This window comes from Topomyia yanbarensis, chromosome 3, assembly GCF_030247195.1.
Source record: "Topomyia yanbarensis strain Yona2022 chromosome 3, ASM3024719v1, whole genome shotgun sequence".
Classification (NCBI taxonomy): Eukaryota; Metazoa; Arthropoda; class Insecta; order Diptera; family Culicidae; genus Topomyia; species Topomyia yanbarensis.
Window position 1 is genome coordinate 363,622,050 of NC_080672.1, and position 17,261 is coordinate 363,639,310.

General features: G+C 38.4%; 1 protein-coding gene across 1 annotated transcript in view; it reads right to left on the reverse strand.

The window, feature by feature from the left end:
- The window catches only part of LOC131689570 (U-scoloptoxin(05)-Sm1a), a 30,964-nt gene extending 14,908 nt beyond the window's left edge, over nucleotides 1-16,056 (reverse strand). Inside the window, exon 1 of the mRNA XM_058974762.1 lies at nucleotides 15,577-16,056. Coding sequence (XP_058830745.1) covers nucleotides 15,577-15,628 — 52 coding nt within the window. The 5' untranslated portion in view covers nucleotides 15,629-16,056. The remainder of the gene's footprint in view (nucleotides 1-15,576) is intronic.
- Nucleotides 16,057-17,261: the final 1,205 nt, after the last annotated feature.

The window sequence follows — 17,261 nt, forward strand, 5'->3', positions numbered from 1 at the left end:
TTGAGACTACCAACGACAATGCGTATTTTATCTTTATTGACTTTGACGATCTCTTTTACATCCGAGAATCGCGAAGTCAAATCTTTAGAAATTTGAATAATATTTAGCGCCTTTACTTTACGCCTAATAAATACAATCCATGGTCCCGTTGACGACTCTGGGTAAATTTTAATTCTAGTCGGATTTACATTTTCAGCATAAGGCTTAGGGGGAGGGTCTGGTACTCGTTCTCCCATCTCTTCATCCATTTTACCTAGCAAGAAAAACTATCACAAAAAGGAATGAAAAATATACCTGTTATACCTGTAGAACACACCTCATGTGTTACGTTGTAAACTCGGTGCCCGTTGTTTGACAATGTGACACTTGCTGTCCTTCTTCGTCGCGTTGCTTCTTCAGTAGAGAAATAGTCCTACCTGCAACACTTCAAAACTCTCTCCGATTAAGCTGCTCGTCGGTATCACCACCACAAGCGCGCTCTCTCCGTTTCCACCACCTCGGTAGACAAATGTGGCTACCTGTGGCTTGCTGCGAAAATCCCACTGTCGATGCGGCACTTTTCGGTGCCACTTGTTTTCCTTATTCGTCGTACCACTTCTGCGGTAGACAAATAGAGCAAATGGGTCTACCTGTGACGCTTCCCTCTCGTCGATTAGAATTGCCCGACGACACCAATACACTATATTTTTTTCTGTGTGTACAGGCACGATCACTGTCGATTTCTGCCACCGCGGTAGGCAAATTCGTCTACCCGCGGTTTGCTGTCAAACACCACTTGTCGAGGATGCCGTTGACCACGCCTCCGACGTAACAACTGTCGACTCACACTTAACAAACTGGTCTCTCTCTCTCCCACAATAACGCATACAGCGTCTCGCACTCCGTCACTCTCTCGAGAACAAAACCTTCCACCTGGAGGCACAACCGTCTCGGTCGGTTGCAAAAACTGTTATGAATCTCACTCACTTTTCTCAGAGATGGATGAACCGATTTTTACAAACTTAGTCCCAAATGAAAGGTGCAACGTTCCCATAGGCTGCTATTGAATTTCTAATGGATCCGACTTCCGGTTCCGGAATTACAGGGTGGTGAGTACGATCACGCAGAAAATGTCGATTTTAAGAAATTCTGCAATGAATGTATAATGGTGAAAATTTTTCCAAAATGTGACCACAACTGCTTCGATTTGTAGTACTAGGTCATTAACAGCCATTCAAAGTCTCTTTGGTCACATTGGCCACCATCATCGGTTCCGGAAGCCCCGGCGGAAGTATCCAAATTCAGACTAACAGTCACATCGGTTTCTCGGAGATGGCTAGACCGAATTAACCAAACTTAGTATCAAATGAAAGATGTTGCGTCCCCGTAAATGGCTATTAAATTTTATCCCCAACCGACTTCCGGTTCCGGAGTTACGGGTTGTGGCGTGCGATCACATAGCAAATTGTGATTCAAATCGATACTCCGATGGAAGCAAAAAAGGTAAAAATTTCGCTAAAATGTCTCTCAAATAACTTAACTTTGCAGTTCTAGGTCACCGACAGCCAAACAAACTTTCGTTGACTACATTGACCACCATAGACGGTTCCGGAAGTGCCCGGGAAAAGCGGCCATCTTTCAAAATTTACGAACTCACATCAGTTTCCCTGAAATGATTGGGCCGATTTTCACAAACTTAGTCCCAAATGATAGCTATAATATCCCCATAGATGTCTATAAAATTTCGTACGGATCGCTTATATGGTTCCGGAAATATAGACTAAATCGTCCGGTCACATATGAAATTCCCATATAAACCAGAACTCAAAAATTTTTTCAAAGGGGGGACCCCATGAAATTTCAGAAATCGAATTCGTATTTTTGATGCAAAACATCTTTAAAATACATGAAACGTCGAGATTTTATGTTATCTCGAAAAATTTTTTTTTTATAAAAATCGACTTTTTGGGACTTTGCTGATTTCGCACCTTTTTTCAGTTCAATATTACCGTGGCTGTTTTTTCTTTTTCAAAATTTTAGAACTCGAATAATGATTTATTTTCCTGTATATAATTGTCATGTGATGTATAATAATAAAATGTAATATATGCATTTAAAAGTTTTTAATGAATATAAACAACGCACACATTCTCATGATTCATGATTGAGAAAGGCACAATTGCACCGCTAGGTGGATTAAAATAGGTTTTTATTTAAGAGGTTTGCGGTGATCACGATTAAAGACCAATAGATCATCTAAAATCCCAAAACTCAAAAAAATCCATTAGTATATGAGTATTCCTCGCACCTTAACGATTAGTTGAATAAATAATAATTTTTTCCTGCATTCGAGAACGTTTTTAGTATAAAATTTTAAGCTCTAAAAATTGTATTAAAAAATTCTTATCCATGAAACAAAAATTTATGAATAAAACCTGTTTTAATCCACCTAGCGGTGCAATTGTGCCTTTCTCATTTCTCTAAACTATGGCACGGAGGCTTTTTATGTTCAACATACTTGTGGAAATGTCCATTACATTCTTAGTACACTTTGCACTTATACACAATGGCATGCCAGCCACGAACTTGATGAGCTACGTGTCGACGGTGAAACACTTGAAACAAAAAAATATCATACTCCATTAGCCTAATCAGCATTAGATCAATGTTATCTGCTTGCTAACTCATTTTGTCATGCGGGGATGGATATGTGAGGAGGGCGAAAGTCCCATGAATGAACGACTCCCCAGCTTAAATTGGTATGCTTTGTAATATAGTGGTGGTTTAAAGATGATGGGGTTGAAAGGGAGGGGTATGAGGTGGTGGTCTGAGGGGTGATTTAAGGAGATTTTTAAAGGAGGGGAGTGAACAGTAGAGGGGGGGGGGGGGGGGGTGTAACCCCTCTCCGTAAACCATCAACTACCGGGATTAGGTTGACGTTTTTCAGAGTGATTGCATAACCTTTCTATATGAGAAAGGCAAAAATGTGCCAAAATCCAAAAAAGTGAATCGTCGTCAATTTTTTTTTCGAGTTTGCATCAAATCTCGACGTTTCATGCACCTTGAACACATTTCGTCGCTAATGTGTTATCTTATGACAAACGCCATTTTGGGGTAAACTGAGTTAGATATGCCACATTACTTGTTTGAAAAATCTCTACAAAGTGGCGTTTTCAGATTTTTGAAATTTTACTTGGTTACTTGGATATAGCGAGAAACATGATGAGAAATTGTGATTTTGCTGCTTCAAATCACTGTATCTAGGGATTTGCTCAAGTTATATTGAAGTTTTAGATGTTTTTATGTGTGAAAATGTCTGAGGAACACAATGGCATAAACATTTTCAAATTACACGAGTTGTGAGAAAAACACAGTTTTACTTTTAAACTGGAAATAAATTATATTTGGAAACACTGTAACCTAAAATAACAATTTTTTCTAGATTCCCTGACTCATTTCCTTTAAACTGCATTTCACCGATTGTTTATAGACCATATGAACGCAAAGATATGAATAAAAGTTAAAAATTGATGATTTTTTTTTCTATGGAAAATTTTCCATGCACGATTATGACACGTCATACAAATTTTGTCATCAATACACGCCTATGACACGTGTGAGTGCGACTTTTGTTTACATTCATAGTAAAAACTCGCAACATAGTCAACCGACCTTCGTAATATTTGAGAGATTAATGCAGAATAGATAGAAGCATCAATTGTCTTCCTTAGATTGTTTAAGTTTCAAGATATTCAATCTCAAACTTTAAAAATCGTTTTTCTCGAAATATGCTAAATGGCGCTTGTCATAAGATAGCACAACAGCGACGATTTAGCATCAAAAATAAAAATTCTATTTTTTATTTTTCCTATAGTTTATATGAGAAATTCCTGTGTGGCCGCACTCTGAAACCCGTAATTCCGGAACCAGAATTCCGATCGATCCAAGATTCAATAGCAGCCGATGGGAAGGTTGCACCTTTCATTTGAGACTAAGTTTGGGCAAATCGGTCCAGCCATCTCTGAGAAAAATGAGTGACATTATTTGACACATACGCACATACATACACACACATACACACACATACATACATACACACATACATATAGACTTTTTCCGATCTCGACGAACTGAGTCGAATGGGATATGACACTCGGCCCTCCGGGCCGGGATTAAGTTGACGTTTTTCAGAGTGATTGCATAACCTTTCTATATGAGAAAGGCAAAAAGGAATCGTTAAAGTACGAGAAAAATTATTTACGACCAATTGAAAAAAAAAATAAGAAAATTGATTGAGTAGTTTTTCGGCAATCGTGATCACGGAAAAACCATTTTTAGTAAAACGACATCTCGAGATAGTTGAGTTTAAAATTTCAAATCAAATTACCACTACCACTGAAAAATAAAAAGATATGGAACCCCTTAATAAAAATATGCTTAGTTGCTAAATTAGACAATATTTTCTCACAAACTGAGTTTTATTGGATTCTGAGATGATTATGACTTTCATTGGTTGTTTTTGATAAAAATACACTGAAGAAAAAATAACCATGTTCTAGTATTGGGACTCGTTTCATGAATCGTGTGCTGCCCTATATCCTTCAAGACCATAATCTTTAGTATTTGTCACTGTGAACTCTTCTCGTCCGAGATTCGAAACAACGAAGACTGACCCATAAACAGCTCCCAATACAATAGACATTTCCAATTCTTTATTGAACATAACTAATCAATCCAAGTGTGTATGTATGAGAAAGGCACAAGTGCACCGCAAGGTGGATTGAAACCGATTTTTTCACTTAGATTAAGTCTACGGATTACGCTCACATTACTTTAGTAAAATCAAACATGTATTCTTCAATCTGCTATTAAGGTGTGCCGCACTCCTTTAAATAATGAAACTTCTGTTTCTGATCGAGGGACCGACTATTACCACGCACACAAGTACCCACACCCTGCGATGATTGCATAGCTAATACGATTACTTTCTCGTGACCGGAGCTCACGAATTAATTAAACACATCCTAGCTCAAAAGTGATTGAACCCCGCGATTTCAGTCCTGTTTCATTGTGGGAGAAGGCCGCATATATTTTATCTACTTATCCTCGTTCCAACAAATGTAGGTGCGGTCTTTTTTTCGTGACCCCTTGAACGATGACTTTCATTTCGATAATTATGCTAAGTTCAGCATAATTTTATCCGCCCCATTTGCGGCCAAGTATCCGATAGACAGCGAGGGAACAGTGCCATCCGTGACATACTTGCTCTTTTCATGCCTCTACACGTTTCCCGTTAACCGATTCCTATCGCTTATCTTCTATCTTTCGAATGATTTTCCACCGTTAACTGAAAACGTGTGGTGAAATACTTATTTTGACCCCGTTAGGTATGTTTCATGAACCAACCGGACTGCTTTCTCCCTGAGAAACAATATAATAATACAAGTTTCGTAAAGTGTGAAATAATCGGGTTTGACCGTAACGAATTTTAGTCAAAATGGGTTGAACAAAGATATCCGCTGCTCTAACCAACGCACTGCTGTGGTCCGAATCTAGAGTTGAGAATGACAACAATAGTTGTGATTAAACTTTAATGTATTCGGAATAAATAAGGCATCTTTGATTACACATTTGATACTAGCAAAGTTACTTAAAAGGCTGCTCCACAATTACGTTAAAAACTGTTGTTTCAGCGGCCTTAACCTATTCCTTGCCATGAATCCCTTCGCAATCACTCTGGGTCGTTGTAAATCCTCGTGGTTCAATATCGATTTTGTATGACATCAATATCTTATTTTCAGTTACCTACAAAAAATGTTGATGCTTTGGAAATCATTTTCAGATAGTACAAATGACTAGGACCACTTATCTCAAATATGCTTTCTTTGACACAGATTATTTATTCCGTAGACATTGAAGCTGTGCAATGGCTTCAAATGGTTCGAGCGTTAATAGGAATAGGATGAAAATGGGTTCAACACCATGTGTGTAAAAAAAGAACACCGAAGTGCCGTCCGCTGAAGTGCTTTCCGCTTCAATAGTTTTGTATGGCTAGATAGTAGGTGATAATGGGATGAAATGCGTCAAGGTATAAAAGCAAAATCGTAGTATTACATCTCGTTGTCGCCTTTCTATTACGATCCTCTTAGCACCCAATCACTAAAGGGATAGAGCAACGATCCTACGGACGATAAGAATAGAATACTCAAATGATAATTGTTTACTGTAATTCTATTTACAAGAAAGGGGAAAATCAAACTGAAACCATTTATCCTTAATGGGACCACTATTGAATTTGCCACGGAAATGTAAAATATTTTGGAATAATAATAGATAGTAAACAGAAAGCCTTAAAATGCATGATGGTGATTGTCTCTCTTTGTGAGAAAGGAAAGACGCGCGGCTTTAAATTTTATATTTCAGGCCAAAAGTTGCATATGCTTCAATGGTTTACTACCTATGATCGCATATTTGTCCCGTTTTTTATGAAATTTTCTATATTTATGGGACAGGTTTGCGATCATGGGCAGTTTAAGGGAGAGGACATGGTTAATTCGGTAACAAGGGACATTAAAAAAGTGACTCTACAGAATGTTAATATTTCCATTCAATTTGCATATAATGCCATAATTGATTTTTCACTAAATAATATGTTTATAAATTACGAACAATGGTAATAAAAAGGTTGTTTTTTGGGTGTATTAAGGATCCATCATTGATGAAGTGTGACATCCAATATGAACATAATTGAAGCATATCGATGGGTAGTGATGTGAAATTCATATTTTTTCGCAAAATAATGGGTGTTTGCATCTAAGCATTTTTGACAATAATTCAAAAATAGGTAAAAGATGATCATCTTTGGCACTTTTTGACCATTGTGCTGATTATTACAAACTATGTTAGTACCATAAACCGGGGTGACTTTGATCACTCTAAACTTTTTTCGTAGATCGCTTATTAAACCAGAATAGTCTAACGAATCGTTTTAATTTGAAATGATTTTTACTCTAAACTTATAAAATACTGATTTGTTATACTTTTTGAGTATATTGTTCGTACAAAAAAAACGAAATTTGACTTTACCTTATTTTTACGAAGCTTCCTAAAGTGTCTATTTTTTAAAAACAAATAAATCTCAGATTTGAGCAAGAGTAATAAATTACAAGCGAGTTTTTATTTTCCTTTAGAGTGGGATGTGCCAAATTTATTTTAATAGTTTGCTTATTTTAAAATGCAATTTTTTGTGAAACTAGTTGGCAATTATTTCAAGTTAAAATTCGCAATATTTTCAAGTTAAAATTCGCAATAGTCCAACGTGTTAAAATGGATGAAACTTTTTGTACATTGATAAAACACTGAAACAAAACAATTTTAGCAGTGTTAAAGGTTTTCAGAATCTTTTAGTCTAGTTGGACACAAATTATACGAATTTTGGTTACTTAAAGTTTACAGTATATTGAAATACTTCGTATAATACCAATTAACATCAATTTAACAATGAATATCTTTCCAGAATTAGTTTAAAGAAACATTTGAATGAAAAATATTGAGATCAATAACTTAATGTGGGTGAACATGCAGGTTAACAAAGTCACCCCGAAAACGGACTTCAATTTGAAATCATTTTTGGAAAAATAGCTGGAAGCGGAGAATTTTAGGTAAAACCATCCAATCTTGTTCTCCATACATCAGTATATGGTTTAAAAATATTAAACTTGAAAAAAATGTGTTGCGTCTAAAATATATGTAATTACTTCGAAAAGTGATCAATGTCACCCCGGTTTACGGTAAATAATTTAGCACAAATCTCATTTTAATTTTGTTCAGAGGTCAACCTGTTCAATGCTACAAATACCCTTAAAATCGTCGATTCTAACATCGAATGAATAGGACCAACAAAAGATGTTCGTCGGACGGATTTTTCTGATCGTAGGAGTCGAGCATAACAAATTTGTTGTCAAAACTCATCGGTGAATTGTCAATCAAACATTTTGTGGAAACCTAATCCAAAAAAGTCCTGTAGAAAAAGGCAAAAATATATGACATATTCGTGTAGGCGGCAACCGCTGCCTTCGTATTGAAAAAGTTTTTTCAATTCAAATTTAAACAACGCAATCATGTCTAAAGGCATTATTGAATACCGTAAACCGGGGTGACATTGATCACTTTTGGAAGTAATCATTACATATTTTTCGACGCAGCACATTTTTTTTTAAGTTTATTATTTTTAAACCATGTACTGATGTATGGTGAAGAAGATTGGATGGTTTTACCTGAAATTGTTCGCTTATAACTATCTGCCCAAAAATGATTTCAATTTCAAGTCCGGTTTCGTATTCTGGCGTGACTTTGATAACCTGCATGTTCACCCACATTAAATTCTTGATGTCAATATTGTTCGTTCAAATGTTTGTTTAGACTAATTCTGAAAAGATATTCAATTATTAAATATTGAAAATAGATTAATTGGTATTGTACAAAGCACTTCAATCTACTGTAACATTCGAGTGAACAGAATTCGTATAATTCGAGCCTAACTAAAATAAAAAAATCTGAAAGCATTTTTAACTACTACACTTGTTTTATTTCAGTAGTTCATCAACGTACAAAGAGTTTCATCCATTTTAACGCTTTAAGGTATTGAATATAAAAAATATTGCGAATTTTAGCTGGAAATAATCTGAAATTATTGCCAACTAGTTTTACAGAAAATTGTTTTTAAAATAAGTGAACTATTTCAAAATAAATCTAGCGCACCCCACAGTAAAGAAAAATTAAAACTAACTTAGAATTTATTACTCTTGTTAAAATCTAAGATTTATTTGTTTTATAAAAAATAGACACTATACGCAGCTTCGTAAAATAAGGCAAAGTAAAATTTCGGTTCTTTCTGGATTTTTTACCCAAAAACCGAACAATAGACTCAAAAAATATAACAAATCAGTATTTTATAAGTTTTAGAGCAAAACTCATTTCAAATTTTAAGGATTCGGTAGACTATTCGGGCCAAATAAGCAATCTACGAAAAAAGTTTGGAGTGATCAATGTCACCCCGATGATCAAAGTCACCCCGGTTTACGGTACTTATAAACCATGTTATGATTCGAATTAATCTACAATGTAGAATCTTATTTTTTACACCGAGAATTGTTCCTCCTTCCTATGAAATAGGTTGAAACATTTATTAACCGGTTTAAAATCATCTATTAATTCTACCAATTAGGATAGAAATTTAAATGTCCCAAGGGCAGAAACATCTGGTTAGACTACCCAAGAAAACAAGCGTTCGACCGACAGCTGTGAACGTACGGTACAGCTACGAAACGTATTTGAAAATTATAAAGCGCTCTCGTTTCGCACACAGAGTTCTAACGAGCATGTGGACATCGCTGCAATGCACGCTGGTTCAATATTTGATTTGAACCGGTGCAAAAGAGAATAGAAAAAGCCGTCGCCCATGGCTCTCACACTGCTGCTCCATCCAAAGCGTGCGGTGATAGTATGAGATACGGGCATGTTTGAGGTTGAAGGCAGAAAATTGTAATGGAGACGCTAGATTGGTTTATCGTTCCAATCTGACTGTGGTGTTTGAAAATTTTTCCTTCATTGAAAATATTTTTCGTAGGTAGTACTGCAGTTAAACTCCAAATAAGTTTCGGTTCGGCTGATTTGGCTGACCTGTTCAATGAACAGGTTGAACGTACCGACGCGTCTTGATGATAGTTTTCCGGTAGTCTTTATAAAGCCTCAACGGAAAAAATCACCCTTTCCGAGGAATCTTACCTGTCTATAGTTTTTAGGTGCAGTAACAAGGGAATGTCAGAGTCGCACTCTTCCTAAGCCAGATATTCAGCGTTTTTGTGCAAAACTAGTCAAGCTAATCAGCATTCAAAAATCCATTTAAAAACTTCTTGTTAGTAAACAGCATTTTGAGAAAAAAATTTAATGGCAGTGTAGTAATGCAGCCGTATATTTTGCCAAAGCGGCTTTTAAAAGCAATTAAAACTAGTCGGTGATCACACCGTCGATTTTACTGTTTTGGCGGGAATGTAGACACGGCAGTCCTTTATAAAATACTTGTCCTCAGTAATGTCATTTGTTTGCTTTGGATAGAATATCACAATGCTGAGCTTATTTGGGTCCACGTACGTGATATTCGTCGCTGCTGAATGTATCTGTGTCAGCTTTTTGGAATGAGTTCTTCTGAGGTCCTAGAGCCCGACGAAGCGAAAAGTTGAGAATAAATAAGAAATTAAAAGACGAGCGATGGGTAGTGCTGGGTAGCATGCGTCAACGCGTGATTGGACGGACTCCGATCAACGCAAGGATGTGTAAGTTGAGGCCGTTTCTTCAACTACAGCATCATCAACGTACATTGCCCACACGCTAGGAGACCCGACGATGAGAAGGAAGCATTCTACGCGAAGCTGGAGGAGGTGTACGACGGCTGTTCGCAACGGGTCGTGAAAATCGTCATCGGTTATATGAACGCTCAGGTAGGACGGGAGGTAATTTTTAGACCGGTAATCGGGCCAAACAGCTTGCACACCGTATCGAATGACAACGGCCAACGATGCGTGAACTTCGCAATTCCTACTAATCGATGGGCGATTCTTCTCTGATATCACCAACGTTCGTACCTACCGCAGTGCGAATAGACATTCGGACCATTACCTAGTTGCACTATGCATGCGCTCAAAACTCTCGACGGTGTACAACACTCGTCGTAGTCGGACACTAAGGCCCAACGCCGGGGTTGCCCAAGACTACGTACAGCGGCTGGAAGCAGCCACGGAAGAACAGCTGGGCGCAGCTACTCTTGAAGATGGCTGGATATCCGTTCCGCCATAGGAAATACTGCTATAGCGGCACTAGGTACAGCGATTCCGAGTCGAGTAAACGACTGGTTCGATGACGAATGTACGCAGTTAATAGAAGAGAAGAATGCAACACAGGCGAGGATGCTGCAGCATGGAACGAGACAGAATGTAGAGCGACACAAACAAGCACGGAACAGGTAAAGCTCGGTCCTCTGGAGAAAGAAGCGCCAACAGGAGGAAAGAGATCGCGAAGCGATGGAGCAACTGTACCGCGTAAACGACACACGGAAGTTCTATGAGAAGCTGAACAGTTCGCGCAAAGGATACGTTCCGCAAGTCGATATGTGCAGGAGCTTAGACGGCAACCTTCTTACGAACGAGTGCGAGGTTATTGAGAGGTAGAAGCAGTACTATGACGAGCACCTCAACGGCGAAACAGCAGACGACGAAGGCGGTATGGCAACGGATCTTGGAGTACGCGCAGAAGACGATAGGCTGCCGGCCCCTGATCTCCAAGAAGTCAAGGAGGAGATCGGTCGGCTGAAAAACAACAAAGCTGCTGGTGTAGCTTAACACTGGCTAGAGCGCTGCACAGGGTAATCGCCAAAATTTGGGAGGAGGAGATTCTTCCAGAGGTGTGGATGGGGGGTGTTGTTTGTCCAATCTACAAAAAGGGTGACAAGTTGGATTGCTGCAACTACCGCGCGATCACACTATTTAGCGTCGTCTACAAGGTCCTCTCCCGAATTCTTTGCCGCCGATTGTCACCATTTACAAGGGAATTCGTGGGGCACTACCAAGCGGGATTCATGGGTTCCCGCGCCACCACGGACCAAATAATCGCGATTCGGCAGGTTCTGCAGAAGTGCCGCGGATACAACGTGCCCACACATCATTTGTTCATCGATTTCAAATCGGCGTACGACAGAATCGATCGAGATCAGCTATGGCAGATAATGCACGGTTTTCCGGATAAGCTAACACGATTAGTCAAAGCGACGATGGATCGAGTGATGTGCGTTGTTCGAGTATCAGGGACACTATCGAGTCCCTTTGAATCTCGAAGAGGGTTACGGGAGGGTGATGGTCTATCGTGCCTGCTGTTCAACGTTGCGTTAGAAGGTGTAATAGGGGATAGACACGTGTGGCACGATCTTCAGGAAGTCCGCCCAGTTTCTTGGCTTCGCCGACGACATTGATATAACGGAACTTTGAGGCGATGTCGGAAACGTACACCAGACTGAAGGCTGAAGCCAGCAGGATTGGACTTACCATCAACGTTTCGAAGACAAAATACATGAATGGAAGAGGTTCTAGAGACGACAATGTGGACCTCCCATCCCGAGTTCGGATTGATGGTGACGAAATCGAGAAGGTCGACGAATTCGTCAGAAACACATAACAAGAATATTTCAAAACTATATCTCCCGTTGTTACTTGTTATAATTTTCTGTTATTTTAACTACTAACGAGACCAAATTTATAACACAATATGTTACGAAAATTGCATTCTGTTATAATCTTATTTCATTCTGATCGGGACTGGTAACCGCCGACAATGATACCAGCAGAGAAATTCAGAGACGGATCTTGGCGGGAAATCGCGCCTATTTTGAACTCCGGAGGATGCTCCGGTCGAACAAAATTCGCCTCCGCACAAAGTTGAGTGTCTACAAGACGCTGATTAGACGGGTGGTCCTTTAAGGCCACGAGACCTAGACTATGCTCGTGGAGGACCAACGCGCCCTTGGAGTTTTCGGCGTGCAGATGGAAGACGGAACGTGGCGCAGGCGAATGAACCATGAGTTGCATCAGCTGCTGGAAGAACCATCCATCGCGCATACCGCAAAAATAGGACGTTTGCGGTGGGCTGGACACGCTGGAAGAATGTCAGACGACGACCCGGTGAAGATGATTCTTGAGGGCGACTCTACAGGAACAAGAAGACGGGGCGCACAGTGGATCGACCAGATAGAGGACAACCTGCGGACCCTTCGAAGACTGCGAAAATATTGATTAATAGCAAAAAACATGTTTCAGAACAACGCAATTTTCTACGCGATCATTTTCAACAGAATTTAAATTGCCTAAGTGTTTTAGAAAGAAGAAATGACCTTTCCAACGGTATGCTATGTTTTGTACTTTTGTTAAAAGTACCGCATAGTACAACAATATAAAATTACCCATTATTTTGCAATTTTTCATGAATAATATGAAAATTGCTCTACATTGTTATTCGAAAGCGTCTTAGTATAAAGAGATATTTATGGAGAACATTTAATTCAACCCTAACCCAACGACCTATTTATGATCGAAATTGGTTGAAAAATGGCAATCTTATTATTTTTTTCCAAATTAGAAACTTGCTCGTATGAACTTTTAAGGGAACAGTCTCCTATACAATTCTCAAAATATTTTTTTTTGCTCAATTACGTGTACATTCAAAAGTATGTGTGAACTTTGAGCTTGAAATTGGAAAAAATAACGGAAGATATAATTATAGCAACTCGTAGTGCGAGACAATAACCCCTTAAGAGTTCACGCGAGCAAGTTTCTAATTTGGAAAAATTAATAACGCTGCCATTTTTCAACCGATTTAGAGGACAAATAGGTCGTTAGATGCGAAATTGAATGCTTCCTATAAAATTTTATTAAAACGAAGACGCTTGTTAAGAAGAATGTTGAGTAATTTTCATGGAAAATTCGCAAAATTATGGTTTTTTTCGTATTGTTGACCGAAAGCCGCAAAGTATCTTTGACAAAAGAACATAACATAGCATACCGTTGGAAAGGTCATTTCTTCTTTTTGCCAGAGCACTCAAAATTTTTTAAATCGGTTGAAAAATAACCGCATAGAAATTTTTCCAATGCCGAATGTCCCGAAAAATAGTTTTTTGTCACACATCAAGATTTTGAGGGCATACAACATTTTTCAAACATGGTCTTGTGTTGCATTTGGCGAGATCTACAACCTATACTAGGTTAGTTGAAAAGTACAAAATCACTGTAGCACCGTGTTATTCATGGCGAATGACCCATTGCGGGTAAAGCCTAATAATAAATAATACCAAAGGTTAAAGAACATTATATGAAATTTAGGGTTATCTTACTAAATTCAGTATTCAAAACTCAGGAAACTCATTCTACATATAGAAAAGTCTTATTGCCTTCGGAGATTTTCACGAGTTTAGGCAGCCTTACACACTTACATATATTAATAGCGATAAATGTCGGCGTAGTAGAAACCAGTAAACAAGTTGAAAACCACTGGTCTATCTTATCAGCTGGAAATATAGTCCAAAGCAGTATCACACCTGATGAAACTACCGTAATATACCGTTAAATTTTTAACAATTCAAATGCTCGAGATGGAAGTCCGTTCTCTGAACTATGTTTTGTGCTCAAACTGTAGAACGATTAAAATGCTTAAAGACATGAATACAATGAATCGGTTTCACCAGTTCCTCAGTATCCGTCATTTAATGGAGGAAAAAGTAATGAGATAAAATATCGTGAACCCAATCAGCCTTACCTTTCGCGCTGGCAATATGAAGGCATTTGCCACTACGAGCTCGAATCGGAAGTTGTTATTTGAGTTTCATTTTCCATTTTTGTAAGTGATTTTCTCTGCTATGATGAATGTTGAAAGACAAATAAATTTTATTGCTTTGCCTTCGACTCTTGGAAGGTTCATTTTTTTTTTCAAAATATTTTGATCGAAAATGCACAGGCTATCTACTTAGATAAATAACACGAAAATAAGTGCTGATTCTTTTAAATTTCTTCCTTTTTTGACATAAAATGAGGTGATCAGCGCAATAAATTCATTATTTTTGTTTGCTAATAATACTCGATTTATACCAAAATGTCAAAGCAAGTTTGACAATCAGAGAAAACCTTTTTAGCAATTTACGCTTTCATAGTCCTTTCACAATTGTCAATGAGGTGGAAGTCCGCCGATAAAAGAGAATCTCGGCATGACGGGAGGAATAACACAATTTGTACGAAATGAATAAAAACGATTCACGTTGAAAAACACCGCTAGATGTTTTAGTGCATCAGTAGTAGACCAATCTTGTAATACATCATTGGTAGTAGACAGCAAGATGCCACATCTAATCGCTATAATTCCCGCCCCAGGCAAGTTATCGTCTCTTTGGTCATTTTGTAGAGCTATTAACTATACGTGTTCGATATAATTAAGGGGACTCGAATGCCGCGCTGGTTTACACGCCCTTTCTAGGGACTTTGGTCTAGCAGAGACAGCCCACCATTCAGGTCCTCTAATCGGAACTAGAGCAAATGAATCCTTGCTTTGCCAACAGATACGCTCAAAGCAACAACAGAACGGTAAGCCTCATGCTAAACCAACCGGACGCAGAGGTGTAAAGCGAAATCGCTATGGTAACTGTGAGTACACAATGCACACTGCCATCGATGTTTAGGGCACGGCTAACATTCAGGGCAAATGCAAAGGAAGAGGCAATTAGTCGCTAATTTGTGTCTCGTTTCCTTTGTTTGGACAATGGCAAATCGGGCTACTTTTTACAGGAAATGTTAAGAAAGTCACTTGTTGTATTGTTTGGAATGAAAAACAATATTGTTTTGTTGGTAGCTGATCGTACGTACTTTAATACAGATACGCCAAAAGCCATACAGTGTTTCGTAGTATTTGTGCAATCAATGCAAACGGGTCAAGTTCTGAAACTTGTTACAAAGTGAATGAAATTCGTATATAAAATAGATATGAATGCTTTTCAGGATAATAGCTCACCTGTTTTAACTACTGCAATCACGAACAGCGTGCCTACTATTAATCGGTTCATGATATCCAGCTATTCTGGTGTCTTCCTGATCAATTTTCGATCGTGTATACTGTTGGGCGTGTTCAGAAGACTCCAAGACTTCCGAGTTGATGTTCTTCCACTGTTTTACTCCCTTCTTCAATTAGTCACCTCGAGAAGTGTACTCGAAACCACATCGCCACTTTCCCGAATATAAACTTTTGGACTTATCAAAATTAATGCCTCAGACGAATTTTTTATTCGTTTTTCTCCGTACAGCTTTCGATGATCACTACTCGCAGGAGCTCATTTGCCAGTCTGGCTTACTACCTTCTGACACATACAAACGATACGATCACAATTCACAACTACTACCGTTCGGCGCGTATTTCATTCAAACATGATCACAGTCGCTACCACCCACATACACAAAACACGTGTGAACGAATCAAAACAAACTGGCAGACTGATTCATCGCACGTTTCGGTTCGCAGTCGCAGCATGGTGCTGTTCGTTCAGATAGTTCATTCATTTATTCAGGAATGAATGTGCCAAAGCTCCAAGGATTGATAAAACAGAAGGGAAAAGAATATCCATTCATTTCGGTGGTCATTTGGATTCATGTGGTAAATCAGGGTTGCTGATGTTAGGGCATGTTCAGTAGCGTTTTATTTTGTATAGGAGTTTCAAAGTAGAACTGGAACTGAAACATTCACATCCCCAGCAGAGCGTTTTGTTTTATAATTTCGACCAGTTTTGTTTCAAAATTTAAAAATGTTATACGACGCCGTTCTATTTGTTGCTGATTTTAAAACACGTTTAAAACTGTGTTTTAAATACATGCAGAGTTTTCAGCACAGACACTTAGACCCGATAGACTGGGGAAATATAAATTTAAATGCAGTAATGCTGAAGGCATGGCGAGACATGAAATTTAAACTGTATAGAACACCCGCTAAAACTGCTGCTGGGGACAGCAAGTTCAAATTTTAAAATTTTCAGTTTTATATTATAGAACTGTCAAAATTATGAATCTGGAACTAAAACACTCCTGAACATGCCCTTAGCATTCGCGCAACTGTGCATTTGATGTTATTGTCTATCTCGAGATAATCTAGCATTTCGTCGAGTTCTTGCTATATGGGATACACACGAGTATGATCGAAACAAAAACAAACGTCAAAACGTTTTCTCACTCGCACTGATGCAAACTAGATGGGCGCGTAACTCAACGCACGGCCCGGTGGCGCATGGCTGAAAAGTCGCAATGTGGATTTAAGAAAAGATTCGCAATAGCTATATCGCCCAAAGAAAACGTTAAATATGACGTTTTTCATACTAATCCGAGGAGCTTAGTATGGTCTGGAAAATTATCAAAATGGACAAATTTTTTAGAACAGCATTGAATTATCTCTTGTATTTCTTAAGTAATTAGTTTATTTTCGAATAAAGAATGCTGTAACTGATTATTTATTCACGTAAAAGCGGTCCAGTAAATGAACATTTGAAGTCCTAATTAGTGGTTTGAAAAAAGGCACCTATAATTATTTTCAACGATACAGCGCTTTCGTTTTTACCGAGTGCTACAGCGAGTAGTGCAAAAAAAAGAGATAGACTGATTACATCCAGGTTTGAATGAATGTTGCACCGAACCGACTACAGCGGTGTGGTGCAC